Source organism: Lithobates pipiens, unplaced genomic scaffold (genome assembly GCF_037356315.1).
Source record: "Lithobates pipiens isolate NorthernLeopardFrog02 unplaced genomic scaffold, aLitPip1_a1.2 Scaffold_28, whole genome shotgun sequence".
NCBI classification, from domain to species: Eukaryota; Metazoa; Chordata; class Amphibia; order Anura; family Ranidae; genus Lithobates; species Lithobates pipiens.
The window spans coordinates 31,437,828-31,459,469 of NW_027507789.1; the positions used below are offsets into that span (position 1 = coordinate 31,437,828).

General features: G+C 42.4%; 1 protein-coding gene across 2 annotated transcripts in view; it reads right to left on the reverse strand.

Annotated features, from left to right (window-relative positions):
- The window catches only part of LOC143935278 (protein-glutamine gamma-glutamyltransferase E-like), a 71,066-nt gene that overhangs the window by 36,149 nt on the left and 13,275 nt on the right, over positions 1-21,642 (reverse strand). For both annotated transcript variants that reach the window (XM_077459025.1, XM_077459026.1), the window contains exons 2-7: positions 20,233-20,421; positions 16,452-16,664; positions 10,824-10,942; positions 7,735-7,863; positions 2,787-2,961; positions 1,707-1,842 (exon numbers count right to left, since the gene is read on the reverse strand). In XM_077459025.1, coding sequence (XP_077315151.1) covers positions 1,707-1,842; positions 2,787-2,961; positions 7,735-7,863; positions 10,824-10,942; positions 16,452-16,664; positions 20,233-20,421 — 961 coding nt within the window. The remainder of the gene's footprint in view (positions 1-1,706; positions 1,843-2,786; positions 2,962-7,734; positions 7,864-10,823; positions 10,943-16,451; positions 16,665-20,232; positions 20,422-21,642) is intronic.

Genomic DNA, 21,642 nt, shown 5'->3' on the forward strand with positions numbered 1-21,642 from the left:
TGGGGGTTTTGTGCCATCTTGGCATTTTATGGCCTTCAAAACTGTAATAGGTAGTGAGAAGTGAACTCAAAAATTTACGCCCTTAGAAAGCCTGAAGGCGGTGCTTGGATTTCGGGGCCCCGTACGCGGCTAGGCTCCCAAAAAGTCCCACATATGTGGTATCCCCGTACTCAGGAGAAGCAGCAGAATTTATTTTGGGGTGTCATTTCACATATGCCCATAGCATGTGTGAGCAATATATCATTTAGTGACAACTTTGTGTAAAAAAAAAAAATATATATATATTTTTTTGTCATTATTCAATCGCTTGAGGCAAAAAAATAAAATATTCAATGGGCTCAACATGCCTCTTATCAATTTCCTTAGGGGGTCTACTTTCCAAAATGGGGTCATTTGGGGGGGTTTTGTACTGCCCTGCCAATTTAGCACCTCAAGAAATGAGATAGGCAGTCGTAAACTAAAAGCTGCGTAAATTCCAGAAAACGTACCTTAGTTTGTAGATGTGACAACTTTTGCGCAAACCAATAAATATACAATTATTGACTTTTTTTTTACCAAAGACATGTGGCTGAATACATTTTGGCCTAAATGTATGACTAAAATTGAGTTTATTGGATTTTTCTAATAACAAAAAGTAGAAAATATCATTTTTTTTCAAAATTTGCGGTCTTTTTACGTTTATATCGCAAAAAATAAAAATCGCAGAGGCAATCAAATACCATCAAAAGAAAGCTCTATTTGTGGGAAGAAAAGGACGCAAATTTTGTTTGGGTACAACATTGCATGACCGCGCAATTACCAGTTAAAGCAGCGCAGTGCCAAAGTGTAAAAAGACCTCTGGTCATTTACCAGCAAAATGGTCCGGTCTGAAAGTGGTTAAAGTTCATGGGCGTGTAAAGGCAGGCGTCCCAATGCTTTTAGCAATAGTGTGTGTGTGTGTGTGTGTGTGTATGTATATATGTATGTATATATATATATATATATTTATTTTTATAAACCAGAATTAAATGTCACTTTAAAAAAAAAAAATTTTATTACAAAATGAGAACAATATAATACATTCAAAATACAGTAAGCGTGTATTTTGAATGTATTATATTGTTCTCATGTTGTAATAAAAAATTTCAATATATTTCCCTGTTATCAAACATTTGTTTATTGGTTTGAATGACAGGCACCGTAATAATCCCTTCTATCTCAAAATGTTCTACATGTTTACCAATTTAACCTTGGGATGAGGTGCCATATCTGAACACGGACCCCTTTGCCATTTCTTTCCATTTTATTTTCATATATATATATATATATATATATATATATATATATATATATATATATATATATATATATATATTTTTTTAACCAGAATTAAATGTCACTTAAAAATGGCAGGTTGTAGGTGCTGGATCAAAATCGTAATGAATCAAGGTCCTAACTTTTTATATGGCAATCCTTTTTTATTACCTGTGCTATAAAATCAGCTGCTCATTTAAAGGGAAAAAAAATTGCCAACATCATATTTAAACACTAGATGTCCCTATACGCCATTCTGTAGAAAGTGTACAATCCCGTTCTACAGGATCCACAGGGTGAATAAGAGTAAATGATGCAATACTTTTATCAAAATGCTTAGCAGAGGTGTGACTGTTTCTTGAAAATTGCAAGTTGCAATCAGATGGATCATTACACAGTAGTCTAATACTTACCAAATACTGTCATCACTTAACGTTACTGGTTCTCCTGATACATCAAAGTATTTTTCAATTACCAAGTCGCCATTTGCGTCATGGGCAGAATTGTAATTACTAATTACCCGGCAGGGTAAACCCAGAGCTCTGCTGACTAAAGAGGCGAAAATAGAGAATCAGTTAAAAAGGAAATACACTTATTAACAATTTTATAGCCTTAAAGTGATACCAAACACCCGCTGTTTAATTTGCTGCTTCATTTTAATTATCTTTCCTCTGTATATGGATGATGACATATACTTAAAATCTAAGTGTTTTTTTTTTTCATAACCGATATATAGCTGTCATCTGACTCAGCTCTTTCCCAGCCTGTCTGCAGTGAAACGTTGGTGGGAGGAGCTTTTAGTTCTCTGCTGCTAGTCACATGTTTAAAAAAAAGTCTTTAAAATACAAAGGAAAAATACATATTAAATCTTCACAAAAATATGTATTTGACTTCAAATCTTAATTATTTTTGTGCAAATACTTATGTGGGCTATCTAGGTGGAGGTTCCACCAATCACAGCCTGTTTCACGCCCCTCCAGCCCGTGTCAATTGTTTATATGTGCTTAGAATTACAGGGAGGTGAAGCCTCCATCAAGCAACATACAATATCCTGCCTCCATTGTGTATAGCTGTTTAGTGGGCATGCGATTTCATTTTGATGTGTTTATGCCCACATGTGTGGCTCTATATCCATGTGGGCTGCACAGATAAGAAAAAAAAGGTAATGAACAGCTTAGAAGGGAACTGAAACTGGAGCATTCTCAGTAGATGTGGCAATGGCTAGTCTATACAATCTCAGGCTGCAGCAGGGACACAGAAAAGGAGGGAGGGAAGGTGAACAGGAGGATCAACCAGGTCTTTTGCATAATACAGAAAACAAATCCCATGGTGACTGAGTAAGTATAAACACCATGTAATACAGGAAAGTTTTTAATGATGTGGATTTAATGACACTTTAAACTTGTGCCCACACTTCAATGGCTAACTGCTTGTTTGTTTTAAAAAGAAATGATACATCTGTAAAAACATATTGAATTAGAATATAAATTTACCTGTACACAGAACACCAGCAAAAACCCAACACTGTCCATATTTTACCGACTGTCTGCGTTCATACCAGCTCTTCAGAATGCTTGTGCTTCCATTCCAGGCGCTGGGGTTTGTACCACCAGAATAGTCCCCGCTCCAGTTACCCGTCACCACTCCATTATCGTCTTTACTGTTTACCTGGCAGAAATACATTGTACACAAAATTTGTACCGGCTTTCTCAGAATTAACACGGGCCTATCAACATTCTCATCTCAACTAGTCATGTGAGCATTAACAAATTACGTTATTATTTTAAAGATGAACCCAAGGATGAACCCAAGGAACCTATTGTTAACATTCTCTTCTCAACTAGGCATGTCAGCATTACGAAACAATGTTATTATTTTACAGATGGACCCTAGGCACCTTTCATGAACCGTTTGCTGACCAGCCGACGCAGTTATACTGCAGCAGGTTGGCTCGGCTGCGTGAAACGCCGTAGGTGTACATTGGGCTTGTACATGGCTTTTTGTGGGCATGCGCGCCCATTGGCCAGTGGGGGGAGCCAATCAGCAGGTCCGACGGACTCTATGTCCGCTGGCTGCCTGCAATCATTCCCCGCAGTTACAGAACGGGGATCTGCCTGTGTAAACAAGGCAGATCTCCGTTCTGACGGGGGATTACACTGAGATTTTGTCTTTCTACTATGCAGGAAGACGGATTTGTGTGTTGTCCCAAGCAGCCCATCCCCCTTACAGTTAATAAACACACCCAGGGAACACAGTTAACCCCTTGATTGCCCCTGATGTTAACCCCTTCCCTGAAATTATTACAATTTCCGTGCATTTTTTAGCACTGATTACTGTACTGGTTCCCCCCAAAAAATGTAAATTAGGTGTCTGATCTGTCCGCTGCAATGTCGCGGTCCCGCTGAAAATCAATGATCTACCATTACTAGTAAAAAAAAAAAAGAAAGACTAACGGCACACTGTCACCTATGCAGAGGCTTCCATCTTCACCCAGTCTTCTGGGTTCATGGCCTGAAGCAACCTGAATGGCCGAGCCGCGATTACATCACGACCAAAGCACACAGCTCTGAAGGAAAAACAGGGTTATGCCGTTTCTTCAGAGCACATGTGATGGTGACATGAGTGGCTGCTGCTCTCTAGAATATCTCCTAAAGGATGCATGTTTAGGAGATATTAATTTTACCTACAGGCAAGCTTTATTATAAGCTTACCTATAGGTAAAAATAAAAAAGGAGAGTTTACTACCACTTTAAAATATTTTATACATTGTATGGACAACCAAAAGCCTTGTAACTGGTGCTAGGTTCCACCATCTTGGGTGCCAGCAGTCCCAGCTGACTCTGAAGCGTCACGCTATTATATTTATCTTGGCTCCTCCCCAGGTCATACGTAAAAGGTAATAAAGGAGGGGGCAGCTGGTGCAGAACAGCATTTCCAGCAGTGGCGGAAGGTGTTTTTTTTAGGGGGGTGCAAACAATGCACCCACAGCCAACCCCCCCTCACCCTCCAGTGAGGTTGGGTCAACTGAACCATCCCACTCCGGTTGATCAGTTGGGTCACCCACAACCCCACCTCAGTTGGTCATTTACCAGCCCCGCATTTACCCCATCTTTGGCGTGGGCAGCGCTTCCCTCCAGGCGGTGGCTTCCACTGCATCTCCTCAGCGGCTTCGGCCATACATCTCCTCCCTCCTCCTAGGCCAATAGGATCGCTTCTCCTTTTGGCCAATCGGGAAATGGGTTCCTGATTGGCCAGGAGGAGAATCAGTGGGGCCATAGCGAATATTGTCACACAAGTTGGTGGGCTTAGGGCGCAGTTCTCTCTGCCCCAAGCCCACCCTTTTTTGAAGCCTATTAGAGCCTCAAGCTCTAATCATATGCTTAAAAAAAAAAAACCCTGATTGGAATCCATGCATCCCGCACCCTGCATGTAGATTAGGGGGCTGGACAAATCGATAGGGTCGGCAGCGGCGCCCGTGCGCCTTGAATTATGGGCCTCCACTGATCTCCAGATCTTTTTAAATGCTACTTTGTTACATAGAAGAAAATATAAGCAGTACAATCCTTCGCTTTGTTATGATATACTGTATAGTCCTTACACCTTAAACATATCTATGCTTATTTTATAGACAAGAAGGAGCTTGCTGGGCAAGCAAAGCAAAATCATTTGCTTGAGCAATATTTTCCTAAGGCTTAAGATTTAATATGCGGAACAGAGCCAAAATACAGTGACATGATTTATGTGCCAGAGACAGCTAGATTAAGTTGTTAGGGTTGTCAATAAGCATTGTGTACATATACTGTTTATTTTGTACTGAATTATAATTATATGAACACTGGAATGGACATCCCCAATGAAGGTATTACCCTCTGCACCTATTCTGGTGACAACTCCAGTATTTTGGATTTTCCACCACCTTTCTCAGTGTAAGTGGTCACTAGGGATAAGCTTGAGTTAAGTCTGAACCCATGTCAGGAAGCTGTCGGTGCCAACCCAATCAGCTGAAGCTAGAGCAACCCACCCCCCCCCCCCAAAAGCTACATGTACACAAAGGGGCATGTACACAATTAGGATGTATGTACTGTACACAATTAGGTTGTATTGCATGTACACAATTAGGTTCAAGACATCATGAACCTAATATGGCCACATGGCAATGACATTGTCCTACAACAGGCATGTGGCCATATTGGGTCAATGATGTCTTGTTAAGCCCTGCCCCTTTGTGTACATGCAGATTTGGGGCAGGGAATCCACCGCCTTCAGCTGACATGACCTGGCACTGACAGCTTCTTTGGATGAATATGGGTTTATCCCAAATGGGCACCATGAAAAATAGATAATGCACAAACCACCACAGCCCACCACAATTAACAACTTCAGTATCCAGAATCAATGACAAGAAAAAGTTCCATCCATGACACAAGGGAACCAAGAATTATGGAGTAGTAGGATCCTGCTTTTTCCACAAAGGGATCCGAGGTGATCCAGTGCAGCTCAAACAACAGGAAAACAGAATAGTGAAATCCAAGTTACAATGAAAGCAACTAATTTATTATATAGAAAAAAAGAAGCCGCGCTAATATAGTAAATTTTATAAACATTTGATTGTAGAAATGAACATCATATCTCCAATGGCAAAAAATTGTGGAATAATAAACCAGATTTTTCTAGTATTAACACTACAGTGAATTTGTTCAACAAAGTGTGCCACCACCTTTAGAAAAACTTGCTTACCAGATGGCAAACAAAACCAGGCATGTGGCTATAGCCCAGCCAAGGCCTTTGCTTGCAGGAAAGATTGTGGAGATAAGCTCTGGATGGATGGCTGCATAGGTATATCCAAACACTGATAACACCGCTCAATCCAAGACCATTAGTTCAGCAACAAACTCAGCAGTAAACCCAGAAAGAGAGAACCAACCATAGTGTAATATTGCCTAACTGGGTATTTACTAAGTAAAAAATATTGCACTTACATTGTAGACAGTTTAAAATTTGCGCATAAAAAACAGCAGGGCCTGTCGGTTGCAAACTCCCGTCCTCCTATTGAGACAGCGTGGCGACGTCAGCACGTATCCTCTCCAGACGCGTTTCGTCATATGTGACATTGTCAATGGGGAATTGATTTATTAGCAAAAATTTATAGCATAGTATATGGGAGACGGTAACGTTTCAACTCCTTCTTTCTCAAACCCCCAGAGAAAGAGAAAGAAGGTGTTGTCCTTCGAAACATTACCACCCCCATGCCCTTCACGTAGAGGTTACTGTAAGGCAACAGCTAGTGGCTGAGGAAACTGATTATGAGTCTGTCCTGGTGCCTTCTGCTTCACACGCTCATCTACCAGATTTTAACTGTAAGTGTGCTTTACACTTTTGCTAATAAATCAGTTACTTTTATTCGAAATTGGATCCTGCATTCCTGTTTTTCTGTTATATGAAAAATAGATGGGGTTGAATCTAGCAAGTGGGGACACAGACAGTAATAACAACCTGACAAAGATCCTTACTCTTCCCTGCCCCATCGAAAACTAAAGTTTATGCACTGGGCCAAATCATTTGGTGGAGGGGGGATTATGGTGTGGGGGTTGTTTTTCAGGGGTTGGGCTTGGCCCCCTAGTTCCAGTGTAGGTAACTCTTAAGGAATCAGCATACCAAGACATTTTGGAAAATTTCATGATCGCAACTTTGTAGGAACAGTTTGGGGATGGCCCCTTCCTGTCCCAACATGACTGCACACCAGTGCACAAAGCAAGGTAAATAAAGACATGGATGAGTGAGTTTGGGGTGGAGGAATGTGACTGGCCTGCACAGAGTCCTGACCTCAACTGGATAGAACACCTTTGGGATGAATTAGAGCGGAGACTGCGAGCCAGGGCTTCTTATCCAGCATTCGTGCCTGACCTCACAAATGTGCTTCTGAAAGAATGGTGAAACATTCCCATAGACACACTCCTAAACCTTGTGGACAGCCTTTCTAGAAGAGCTGAAGCTGTTGTAGCTGCAAATAGTGTGCCAACTCAATATTGAATCCTACAGACTAAGACTGGGATGCCATTAAAGTTGATGTGCATGTAAAAGCAGGCATCCCGATACTTTTGGCAATATAGTGTATATATCTTCCCCTTATAGACATGCAATGTTGAGATGAACAATTCACAAGGCTTGTTTAGTTGTTCATGACTCCAGTGGTGATATCACCAAGCCAAAGCTGTTGACTCTGCTAGTCACCACCAGAGAGTATTAGTCTCCTGCTGCAGCTGGATAGTCTCATTCATGCTGCTGCATAAATTAAAAATATAAAAGTGATTTTAAGTCTCATGTCATGGTAATAGCAGGTAAACATATAGTGGGTGTGAGTCAAATATATACAGGAACTGGCATCCATGAGAAAAATAATAGCCTTGAATAATTATGACTGTATATTTTGTCTTCACTCACTATAGCACTCAGGTTTCTGCAGACATGTAAAGGGTTGTTGCGTTTTCTGACATCTTCATTAGCATTTCTGCGAAAACTCAGCGTTGAATCCAGCAGTACGAGAGCGATGTAGAGAATCTGTGCCTGAAACTGAGTAAAAATGTATCTGTGAATTATATATCTAGTGTAAACATTCCATTTCTTAAAAAGTTAGAAAGAATAAAAACCATAATCTCTGCAACTTTTTTTAATTTTGGATGAAGTTAGGGCACGTTTGTATTGCTGCCTGATGCTTTGCCGTGGAGATTTCTCTTCAATAATTGTCACTCTGGTGTGAAGTCAGGGAAAGTCACTAATGGAATTGTGACACATATAACATCAGAAAACTGTAGGGGAGTATGCCCCTCTCCTTTTCAACTAGAAAGAGTTTTATTATTATGTTTATTATCATTATTGCTGTATGTGCAACTCTTGGAAATTTTCCTGTACTTAAAGTTTTTTAACAGTTCCAATTATAGGTGTGCGCACAGGGTGTGCAAGGTGTGTCTGGGCACACCCTAATCAAACCCCTACTGCCCTGGCTCCTCCACACAGCCCTGCCAGCTTCCTTCCTCTTCTCTCCCTCTGGTTGTGCAGGGGCTGCTGTGGGCACACATGGGGATGTTTCATAATGAGTGGGGGAAGGGGCCTGTAAATATGTAATTTACCACCCCCTTCCCTATCTGAATGAACACGTGAGTGAGTGGAACTATGTGTTTGAGCTTTGGAATGCACATCGTAATGCAATAGGCTGCGCACACCTATGGTTCCAAAGTAAATGCCTGGAGTTATTCCTGTTGACCCAGCTACAGAAGGGACCTCCTCTCCGATTGCTGCAATAGTACTTCAGATCCAGTGGAGTACTGGGATACTTCCAGCTTTTTGCCTGTGTTACCAGAGCTGCTCAGGACTAAGGATCAACGAACATTTGCCTGTTCAGCCATTCATCTAACGCCCTAATTTGCAGGGTGTTCCCTGGGTGTTCATCCCGATGAATACCCTGCAATGCACTGAGCACTGCACAGTGCATTCTGCACTCTGATTGGGCAAAGCTTTACCCAATCAAGGCGCAGTGTAAGCTAGTTGTTAAGGAACGGGGCCGGGGGGCGGTCGCTGCATCCTAAACAACTGCGCTGTCAATGGGTTTCACCTCTGACAGCCGAATAAAAAGAAAAAAAGTACCGGTTAAAAAATAAAGAATAAAACATTGTGGGATCCCCCCCCCAGTCTATACCAGGCCCTCCGGATCTGATATGGATTTGGAGGGGAACCCCACGCCAAAATAAAATAAAAAAATGGTGTAGCGCCCCCCAAATTGATTCGAAAACTTTTCAAATCGATCCGAATTCGAATACAAATTAAATGAATTTAACTAAACAAATTTATGTAAATAACGAATCGAAACAAAGCACATTTTTTTATTCTGCGCATGTCTAGTACTTAATTTAAAGTGCACCAAACACCACTTTCCTTTGATTAAAGTAAATACAGGTACACATTTTCCCTTCTCTGTTACATTTCGGTAATAAGCCCCCCCCCCATGATGTCTGGGAGGCCAACCATGAGAGGCAGATGTTCCCATGACACTGTGAGGGCGCCAGCAGCGTATGTGTCCACAGGCAAAGGTGGACGTGGTCTGTCTTCAGGCAGGGCACCATTTCTTTTGTTTAGTGATGTTGCCCGTGCTATCCAGCCGCAGCTGGATAGCTGACCCCCATACACTTTTTATGCCCAATAACTTGCATCTAAGCCCTCATGATTTTACCAGTTCGGGTCCCATAGACTTTAATGGGTTTCGTTATTCGACTCCGAACTTTCTCGATGTTGGAGAGTTCTGATCGAACCGAACAAGGGGTCCTTCAGCCCATCTTTATTGGGAAACACTTTCAACTACAGATGCATTAGCCAATGCTGAAAGGTCACAGGAGAAGGTGTCCTGTAATTCAACACATGGTGCTTTGGGCGGATAGAGTCTCCCCACACATCAGAGATCTCAGTGTTCCCCCTTAAATCAGAGTGCACAGAGTCCTCCTTTATATCAGAATCCACAGGGTTCCCCTTTACATTGCAAGTGGAAAATCTGTGGACTATGATGTAAAGGGGAACTCTGTGGACTATGATGTAAAGGGGAAATCTGTGAACTGTGATGTAAAGGGGAACTCTGTGGACTATGATGTAAAGGGGAAATCTGTGAACTGTAATGTAAAGGGGAACTCTGTAGACTGTGATGTAAGGGAGGGGGGCTCCGATGACAAGAGACCACCTTACATCAGCGTTCCTCTTTACATCTGCAGAGAAATCCTCCTGCTGCAGTGTGCCACCTCTCGTGGTGCTGCTCAGTATAAAATGCCCTGGCCCATTATGTGTCCCAGTCCGGGCCTGTAGCAATCTATGGGAAAGCATGGGTTGACTTCAAGGTAAGCTTGCTATTCATTTATTAAGTTCTATTTATGCCCCTTTGAGAAAATTATTTTAGATCTGAATAAGACCACCTTTTCATTACATGTGGCTAGAGTAGCCATTTCATAGTGTGGAGGGTAGGTTTAGAAACATTTGAAGTAAGTTTTAAGAAACTTGTAGTGTTTTTTTCAACACAAGTACAGTGCAACATTAACTTTGGAACCACATTCATAACAAGCCACAAATGTGACATTTGCATCCAAGATACACTGCTCAGAATATGTAAACCAGCCAATCTCCGCCAAGGTTCAGTGGTACCTTAAGGTTCCTCAAGAGGTCACCAGGGGTTACTTGAACTGTGACTTGCTTATCTCACATGTGATTGTACCTGCAAAGTTCCAGGACAAATGCAATTTGGCAGGGCCAGCAGCAAATTGACCACCGCTGGAAGGGGGTATTTTTCGACCACTAAAAATGTAAGGGGCATTTTCCCAATTACCGCTAATTGATTAATCTGAACAGGTGTTCCCTGAGACCTGTTTTTTTTTCTTCAAGGGTTCCATTGGGATAAAACATTTGGGAAAGGCTGATATACACAAAACCTTATTTTGTTTATATAAATGCAGGAAATGCAAGATGGGGTGTATTATAAATAAAATTTCAGTTAGTACCTGCCCATAGTTCCAGGGAAACTGAGCGGGAGAGCTGACATCGCCACCAAAGATAAGACCAAATTCTGACAACACATACTCCTGTCTTTGGGCTTGATCTGCCAAGTAAACCATATCACCTATAAGGAAGAAAATAATATTGGGCGTTACCGAGACAAGTCTGAGCTGTCTGTTTCTTGTCTTTGACATGTAAGGACATTGTATTACACAGCTCCAAAAAATGTACCTGCCAAAAATCTTGAGTGATAGTTTGATACATAATTTCTGTAAAAGCATACATGTGAGGATTACTCGTACATAGTAAATTCTGCACATGGCCTGTGACACTTTATGGGTAGTTCTATGTGACCAACACACATGACAGTGCACGTTGACACACCATTTATTGTCATGAGCAGAAACTGTGACACACAGACTGGAATCTTAATCTTTAATGTAGTCCTAAGTAAAGGAAGCTGCGGCTCAACATATGAGTAACTGTTCTATCATCTTACGTGATCATCAGGATGAGTTTATAGAGACACTGTTGTTGGCAAGTGTTAGTGTAGCTGCTGGAAACCTCAAGTCACATTGTGAGGTGAGGTGAGGTGAGGTGATTCCAGGACCGTTTAATCACTTCCTAGTTCTGTGGTAAACAAAATGGTGTGGTTCATTACTGGATCCTGGATGAGAGCCAAGCATAGGATGTGTCCTCTTCCATGGACTCCAGGCACCATCTTGGGAGAGCCAGAATATCATTAGACACAAAGCTTTCCTGAGATTTAGGTGGCCATCTTGGACTTATAAAGCATTAAATATAGCTCCTGCTGGGTTTCTTAGGTGAAGCCCACTGTCAGGGAAGGGGCAAAGTCCTGCTAGTGTTAGTGAGGATAAGTATATCTAGCATTAGCGACAGTGACCTCTTATATATATAAGTAGAGGCAAAAGTAAATCCTTGTTTCCCAGAACATGGGGCGCAGGCTTATCCCGATACCAATCCAGAGGGCTAGTAAACATAAAGAAGAAAGGATTACCGTGGTGGGCGAGACTAAATGCATCAGGGTGTATGGTATGGTGGAGGCATGTAGGCTTATGCAGGCCATACACGGTCGAATTTCGAACGAATTTTCTTTTTAAAATCAGAAAATTTGTTTTTTTTGTGATCCGATGATGCCACCATTGATTTTCGAAATTCGGCCGACCAAGCCTTCAATTTCACCTCATGTTGCTACAGAAAAGAATTTTCTTGGCTGGGAATCTTCTTTTCTCTCCGTAAATTTTCTTTTCTCTCCGTACATTTTCTTTTCTCTCCGTACATTTTCTTTTATCTCCGTACATTTTCTTTTCTTATTACGTTTCTCGCACGATTCTCCCATCATTAATTAGAAAATCGTTTGTTTTTCTAAAAATTTCCAACATGTCCGATTCCTCAAATTTTATTTCCGCACGAAAATTGGCTGTTGCTGCAGCCCACTAATGGTGCGAAATTCATACGAAAATTCTTAGATACGATTTTCGAAAGAAAATTCTTTCGAAATTCGAACCGTGTATGGCCGGCATTAGGCTGCTCCTTGTTGTTTTTTCACCTGGGCTGGTCAAAAGTAACAACAATCCTTTTTTTTTATATTTTCTAACATTAGCGACAGGTTCCTGCTGAGTAGGGAGACTCCTGGGCGCTACTGGAGTCGGCTCTGCATCCTAGGAAGGCCTCTTTAACACTTTCAAGCTTCCTTATCTGGATGCAGCACTGCACATCACAATGGCGAGGACAGCGCACTTTCATTTAAGCCACCACGGGAAGCCTCATGGGTGCGCATCTGTACGTAAGCCCTGCATTCTTGAACTGCCTTGTGTATATTTCTGCAAATCTTTTCTTTTGTTGCATGTAACCTTTGCTGTCTTGCAGTACTCCAGTATCCGACACTTTCCTGAGTGTCAGATGCCTACATTTCCAATTCCCCTGCTGCTTGCCCCCCACCCTCACTTCGCTGGTCAATACATCCCTTGCTCTGTAGAAATACATGCTAGTGACTTTGTGGATAGGAAGAGGATGAGGGAGCCATGGCCAGTAGCATACAATATTTAAAACATTTCTGAATGCTAAAGATTCTACCGGAGTCTGTAGCTCAGCAAACAGCAAAGACCAGCTCCAATGCAGGTAATAATGGTAAGCATTATAAAAGTACTTGCCTATGCTGTTTACTTTTTCTTTGGTTGTAGTGTCTCTTCAAAGTGCAACTTTACCTTATTAACATTGCTATAGGTAACGTATTAGTTAAACATTCTTTAATTTTTTTAATTTTTATTATTTAACGTTTAGTCACCCTCTAATACTCATCCTCATTATTCTTTATTTTGCTGTGACCTGTTCACTTTTCACATGGTGACCACAGATGAGACAATGGGGGTTATTTACGAAAGGTAATTATATTTTATTCAGCCTACAGAGTCCTATTGACTCAGTTGAGGTGTTTGTGCATGTGCGCGGGGGATATGGTTGATGGGGGTTAGTGCAGTTTAGCGTAGTGTACTTAAAAGATATGTCAAACACCAAAAACAGAAAAAACATATGCAGTACATCTCTACAAGCCCGTTTTCTGCTGATTTATACCTTTAAAGACCCTGTAGGTACAAAAAAACTAATTTTAATCCAGATGTGCACTCAGGTCTTAAGTCAAGTTGTGGGCTGACAGTGTCTTTTGCTAAACTAACACTAACCACTCCCATTATAAGATCTCTACAACAGACATCCCAACCCACAAAAACTTATTTCAGGGAGGTGACAAACTAATTTCAGGGAGGTGGTGCTCTGCTCCACCCCCCCCCCCCCCCCACACCAATTTAGCTCAACTAAAGGATGATCAAATGAAATGGAATCAATATACACAGGTTTACTTCTTCTGAGAGATATTAAAGGAACACTATAACCACCATGACCACTTCAGTGATTTGAAGTGGTCATGGTAGTAGGAGTGTTTCTGCTTGAAACTTATAGGGGGGCTGAGAGAGAGAAGTGGGGCTGAGAGAGAGGGAGGGGCTGAGAGAGGGGAACAACTGACAGAGAGATGGGAAGCTAAGAAAGAGGCGGGCTGAGGGGGCTGAAAGAAAGGGAGGCTGAGAGAGGGAGGCTGAGAGAGAGGGGGGCGACTGACAGAGACATGGGGGGGCTAAGAGAGAGGGTGGTTGAAAGAGAGAGGGTGGTTGAGAAAGAAGGTGGCGGAGAGAGAGAGAGGGAGGGGGGCTGAGAGAGAGGGAGGCTGAGAGAGGGTGGTTGAGAAAGAGGTGGCTGACAGACAGGGTGGCTGAGAGAGAGGGGGACTGACAGAGAGGGTGGCTGAGAGAGAGGGTGGCTGAGAGAGAGGGAGGCTGAGAGAGGGTGGCTGAGAAAGAGATAGGGGGGACTGACAAAGAAGGTGGCTGAGAGAGAGCGAGGGGCTGAAAGTGAAGAGGGGCTCAGAGAGAGGGGCTAAGAGAGAGGGGGGACTGACAGAGGCCCTGTAGCTCTCCTTGGATCGGCCCTGCGGCCGGGATATCATGCGGCACTTGCGGGTGTCAGGGAGCAGCATCCAAAATGTGGGAGACTCTCGCACCTCACGGGAGACTTGGGATGTCTGCTGCAACATAAAGGCTATATATTCTACTAGGAGGGCTAAATGGCCTCTTTGAGAAAACACTGAAACAGTGCAGAGGATACAGGCCAGCTCACAATTTCTGAAAATAATTTTTTTAATAATCAAATATAACAAAATTATTCCCAAAAGGGAGCAAATAAGACAAGTTTATTGTTATGGTTTACATATATCTTAAGGCCTAATGCACATGGGCGCAATGATCTGTATGCCTGCACAAAGGCCTGTCTTCAGCCACCCGGGATGCACAGGTGTTCTGTGCAGGAAAGTGCAGACAGTCTACTGAAATCAATGACATGCACGGGCCTCCATGTGCATCCTGCTATGCATATTCGTGTGGGTACGATGAATATATTAGGATGTACACAGACTGAATTCTGCTCCCTGCATCAGACTGACACAGATGTACACAGGGTAATGCCTGTGAATGTATGCCCGTGTGAATTAAGCCTTAAAGCTTGATCCTTCCTTAAAAACTACAGAAAGTCTATGTTTTCAGTCAGACAGATTCTGCCCAGGAGTGAGTTAAAAATCAGCAAAGTCAGCCCTCTTGGCTGTTTCTTGTTCCTCCTAGAGACTTGCCTGGCAGTGTAGTCCCACTGTCCTCTCTGCTCCAGGTGCCTCCTGGCCATGACCCTTCCATGGTTCTAGGAAGGTCCTATCCGCACATGAGCCCAGGCCCAAGCTCACCCCCCCCCCCCCCCAGACTGGGGAACTCCCTCAAAGGCCACGACAGCCTAACACTCCGTCTCCAGTTTCCACCCGAACAACTCCTCCCCAGCTGGGCTGACCCTGAGTATTTGAGGGGGCCTGCCCCCTGCCAATCCAAGTTGGGGATTGGTCAGGGCCCTCAGAACACTCCAGGCAGCTCCACCTTTCCTCTCCCTTTCCAGAAGGTTCTAGTACATTCTAGAAAGAGGGGGAGGTGGTCTCAGTGATGCTACCTGTGAGTCATCCAGCCCCCTCTGGATTTTTGCCAACCCAGGACAAAACAGACAGGCTTGGCTGCCAGCCAAGCCTGCATAAATTTACCTACATTTACAAAAACTATCTACGTCTACTATCTACGTCTCTAGCACTAGAGGGTGCTACATATGTAAACCCTAACTATGGACAGAAATTTAGAGCTGTTCTGTGTCTTTTCCCCTATGAGATTGTTATTTCAAGCACTATTATTAGTTCTGCCTAGCTCCCTTTCTTAAACTTCGTTCTTTTGTATTTCAGGAAAAGGAAAACAAGGAAAGGTTGATATCATTTCTTGCAATTTCAGTTCAGTAAAGGCAGTGTGTTTCCAACCCACAACAGAAAATCAGGAGCTGAATACATTTCCGTCAGATGAACAGGTATTTTTCTGTAATTACAAGGTCTTTAAAGTGGTTGTAAACCCTTTACAACCACTTTTTGCTGCAGGTAAGCCTATAATTAGGCTTACCTGTAGCTACAGTGACTATCTCCTAAACCTGAACGGTTTAGGAGATATCCCCTGTGTTTGTATGTGCCAACGTCATTGGCACATGCACACTGAAGCAACGGCATGTATGTGCCGTTGCTTCAGTTAGACTGTGCCCTAATCGGCGGCACCCACGCACGGGCGCAGAAGTGACATCACCGTGGCTCCAGCCAATCACATCGCCCACGATACCCGGAAGTAACTCCGTGAGAGATGCCGGCCCCTGGTGCGGGGTACGAGGACGGTTTCAGGGGCTTCGATTTTAGGTAAGTAATTCATAATGAGCTAGTATGCTATGCATACTAGCTCATTTTGCCTTTGTCTTCCAGGGCTTTTTTTTTTGTTTGTTTGTTTGTTTTTTCTAGGGTTTACAACCACTTTAAGGCGGTAAATCCATGGGAAATCTGAATGCATTGCAGAGATGTGCTGCATATGTTTTTTCACCCTAACATACACTTTTATTTTATGTTTTTACATGAAAAAGTAAACAATGAAAACAATCTATAGTTTGGCTTTAATTACTATTTCAGGACTAAACAGAAGACAAATCCTAAAATAGTTGATTATTACCTGAAGCCCAAGGGTTAAAGATCAGAAAGAACTCCCCAATACGCCTGCTGACTCCACTCGTCAAGTATAGAACATATCGTCCAATTACTGCATCATTAGGGGTAAAGATGGTGATATTCACAGAGGTGGAGCCACTCGAGCCTCTTTGAGCTCCCCAGCGATTTGGTGAAGGTGATGGGGAATCAGTGAAAGTGTTTTCAAGGACGGAGTTACCTGTCATTGTAGAAATGATTGGTTATAGGATTATAAATGCAACCAGTTGTCTTAGTAATTTGCATACTTAAAGAAGTAGTGGGTTATTTTTTACGGAATGACTTGCAAGTGAACCTACACTCACCGGCTACTTTATTAGGTACACCTTACTAGTACCGGTTTGGCCTTAATTCTTCGTGGCATAGCTTCAACAAGGTGTTGGAAACATTCCTCAGAGATTTTGGTCCATATTGACAAGATAGCATCATTGAGTTCCTGCAGATTTGTTGGCTGCACATCAAGGGTGCTCTACTGTATTGTGATCTGGTGACTGTGGAGGCCATTGGAGTACATGGACCTCATTGTCATGTTCACACAGCCCCATAGCCTAGGATGGCAAGGCACTCCCCTGTTCCTGCTTATCCCTCCCCCCCATTCTCAAAGCTATCAGGCTGGCTATAGACTGCAATGTCCACTGTGAAGGCACCCCATACACGAGTCAGTTTTTTTTTATTTAACCGCGCCTTGAACAAAAAAAAACAACCCATTTCCCCCACCCACACATTGGAGGTGGATAGAGGAATCCTCTCGCTGAGCTTTTGTATCCTGGCAGCTGGAAAACGTATCTGCTATTAGAGTACACTGAACAGCACTGCCAGATAGAGCCCAAAATCCGACAGAGTAGGGTTGCCACCTGTCCGGGATTCACCTGGACAGTCCAGGTTTTGAATCATGTGTCCAGGTTTCAGACTGTCTGAAACCCGGACACATTATTCAGATGGGACTGCAACCCCCCATAACTTAGGCATGCCAGGGCACACCCTATTTACCCAGTGCAATTGCCCCTTTCGCCCCGGGTTGCACACACCTATGCTCATCATTAACCAAAGTACCACAACCACACAGTGCATAGGCCCCCTCCCTCCCTTCTCTGTCCTGCACCTGAGCAAGTGAGTACACTAAGGTAAGGGGGACTCAGATGTAAGGGGTGCTCTGTGGACTCCGATGTAAGGGGGATCTTTGAGAACCCTGATTTAATGGGAAATGCTGGGAATTCTGATGTTAGTGGGGGCTTTGGTAAGCAGAACCCCCCCTTACATCAGAGTTACATTTTATACCACAGTCCCCAGTGTTCCCCCGTAAAAAATAAAATAAAAAAAATAATGCAGTGTGCCGCTAAACTGTTTGGGTTTGGCTTGAAGGAAAGGTGGCAACCCTACGACAGAGTGGTTGTAAAGAACTTGATTGGTAGATCAACTTCTGCACAATCACACTGAGATCCATGTATAGCCTGCTTTTCTCTTTCCCATGAAGATCAAAAGTTTAGGGAAGCAGCACCAATAGATTAAGAGCAAGCAACATTAGAAGTTGTAAACGTCTGGGGTAAAATATTTAACAAATAGTTTAATGGGGAATTTTTATTCTATTGCGCTATTGGCTCCTCCTCTTCTCGGTGTGCCACCATTGGAAGCTGCATTCTCCGGGATAATAACACAGCTATAAATACATCTACTTGATAGAGAAATGCAATCATTGCTTCCCATATAATGTGAGCTACAACTAAAGTAGCACATGTTTCATAGCAGTACCAGAAATACCGGTTATATTATTCATATGTATGTGGGAACAGTCATCACTTAAAGAGAAAGAACCTAATTAGATGGACAAATTAGATCTTCGCCTGCATGTGGTATGACAACACACACATTTGCATGTGTTTTGAAGTAGTGCCAAGCGTATCATTGATACCTATATGGTTGTATGAAGGAAGAAATGAAAACCTTATTACACTTCTTACTAAACATTAGTGGTCTAGACTGGTCTATTTATAATTTAACGTTTTAATGGTAACATTTTTATGACCCTAATAAATATACATATTTTTTATGTATATATTTTTGTTAGTATTTATATGAATAACTGTTGATAGTAATACTTATTTAATTAAGGGGAATTTTGATAGTAAATATTAACATAAAAGGAGTACTACCACTGTATATTCATTTACACCTAGACTGAACTGAGCTGTGTCCAGGTCTACGTGAGAATGGAGTCCCATCCATCTGACCCACCAGTGGCGGAACAAGGCTATCCTCTGTTGAAATCCCCCCCAGAACAAATCTTTGCCCCCCCCATCCCCTTGCAGCTCAAATAGTCTCTCTCTTCCCGAATCCCCCTCATCACACACCCCTCTGAAAAAAAAAACACTCCTCTTAGCACAAATCATCAAATTTCCCCCCAAGTACACATTCTTTGCCCCTTCTCCAAATCCCCTCTTCCAGCACAAATCCCCCTCCTAGCACACATAATCCACCTTCCAAAATGTCCCCTCCTATCACAAATACACAACCAATCATCCCTACTGGCACAAATCCCCCCCTCCAAAAAAATTCCCCTCTTAGAATAAATCCCCTCACCCCTCTACCATATCATCTCTTCTAGCACAAACACCCCAAATACCCCCTTCCAGCACAAATCCTCCTCCTAGCACACATAATCCACCTTCCAAAATGTCCCCTCCTATCACAAATACACAACCAATCATCCCTACTGGCACAAATCCCCCCCACCAAAAAAAAACCCCTCTTAGAATAAATCCCCTCATCCCTCTACCATATCACCTCTTCTAGTACAAACACCCCAAATTCCCCCTCCTAGCACAAATCCAATTCCCCCATCCCCCTCCTAACCAAATCCCCCCAAATCACCTTTCCTAGCACACCTCCCCCTCTTAGAACATGGCTTACCCTGCTGCCCCCCTAAACTTCCCCATCCAACACAAATCCCTTTCCTCCATTTCCTTGTGGCACCCCCCCCCCCTCCTCATCTCACATGAAAGTACAGTGCCCAGGGCAGCTGCCCACCCCTTGTCTGTGCCCTGATCTGATCCACAATTAGTACATATGGGCAACTAAGTACCTGAGGACTGCTACACAGTTTTTATGTCAAACCTAGAAGACTGATACCTAAAAGGACTGGGGATGGTAATGATTTTGACAGTCTGACAAAGGGTGTATGGGGACATTTTTGGAAAATCCTTTTGAAGGGTGTGTAATCATAAAAATGTAGGAACCCACAGTCTAGAGGGCTGTGCATGGGCAAGAAGCTTTAACAAATTATTTGCACTAAGAATGGCCTATATGATCTGATGTATTACTCTGAGTCTTTCCATAGTTCTTTGGGCCAAAGATCAGGATCGCTCCAGTGCAGTGAACCTATAGATCTAACCTTCAACACCATGGCCAAGTTTTGGCCCAGAGACTACAGAAACAAGTAGTGCAGAGATCCAATACACATGGACAATACAGTTGCTTTTGTGTTATTTTTTTTTTTAAATTGGAGATAGGTAGTAAGGGACTTTCCCCAATAAAAGTACCAGCAACAATGAAAATGTTACCAGCATTTTAATCCTCATTGATTCAGTACAGTGAAGTTCCACTTGAAAACAAGGCAAGCTGAAATGTATGTAATAGTATTCTAGATATTAATTAGATAATATTTCTTATTCTCAATAAAACATTGAAACAAAAGCTAACTTCTACGAAACCACCCACACTTCAATTTCAATGAAAAATTACAAACATTTTACCTCCTGTTGTGGGAACAAGACTTGCAGTGAGCTGTAGCTGGTCTCCAGCTTGCACAGGTGCATTGAACTGCAATGTTATGGTAAATGCCTGTCCACGGCGTACTACCAGGTCATTGCCCATGTAAGAGTCACAGTTGTGTTTGGATTTATTAGATTGGACCTGTAGGTCATAGTTGGTCAATTGCAGACCTGTGGGAAGAGATTATAGACACTTCACTGATGACAAATCTTTAGATATGTTAAAATGGTTACTTACAAAGGGGATTTTAAGGTTCCAATGAAAAACAGATATCTGCATACAAAGTTTCACTTTAAAAGACATATAAACGCATAAAAATAATAACATCCAAGGTTTAAAAAGGTATGGCTTTAAAGGGATTAAACATAAAACCAAAAACATAATATTGCAGCTTACCAATCACTGGATGTGGTGGCTGCATCAGTTTTCTTTTTTTTTTTTAGGCTTTCTTCCCTTTGTTTTCACTTGGTGATCCTGCCAGTAACACACCTCCTGTATTAGGGTGCCTACACTCTGGATGAAGGAGCAACAGAGACACCTTTCAACAGCAGCATTGTCAGTCTGGGGGAAGGGGATTGCTAGATGTACTAGCAGATTTAAATACACTGGCAGATTAAATACACTGGTTCTCTGGCTTTTTAAGCAGTTACAGCAACATTTTTTTTCTTTCTTTCTTTCTAGCGATAAAGTTTTACATGAATAAATAAAAACAAAACATATGGGAGATATGGGACTTTAAGGGTGCTAATCATTAGCAATTTATTTGTATTTGTCATATTAATCCGTATTTTCTTTATTTTTTCATTGCACAACTAAAAGTTGTGGAATCATATGTTTCGTTATTCAATGAATTCTCACGTTCTTTCCTGAAGAAGGCATATGGCGAAACATGTAGAAAACGTGAATGTGATTTGTAAATCATTGTCCATAATAGCGGCAAGTCTGATACCTAGCCCCACCTCAGGATCAATACCCTGATCAGGATCATCATCTTAGGTCCATAGTACCATCAACAGAATCCACAAACCATGTGCTACTTCAAATACTCAGCTGAAGTTCTGCACAGACTAAGGAACATCAACACCACATTGCCATCTTCCATACAAAAAATACTTCAAAGAGAACAACTATTAAAAACCGGACGGCAACCAGCTCCCAACCACAGGAAGACATCTACTCGACCACTACAATTAGATTGCGCCTTGATTAACGCCAGGTCTGCAGTCAAACATAGACTGGAAGTACACGACTTCATCATCGAGAACAATGTAGACTGCCTCTTCATCACCGAAAGCTGGTTAACCTCTGACTGCAACACCATCCTCACCGAATTGGTGCCGGAAAACTACAGGATCCTAACCGAACACCGGATAGGGAAAAAAGGAGGAGGC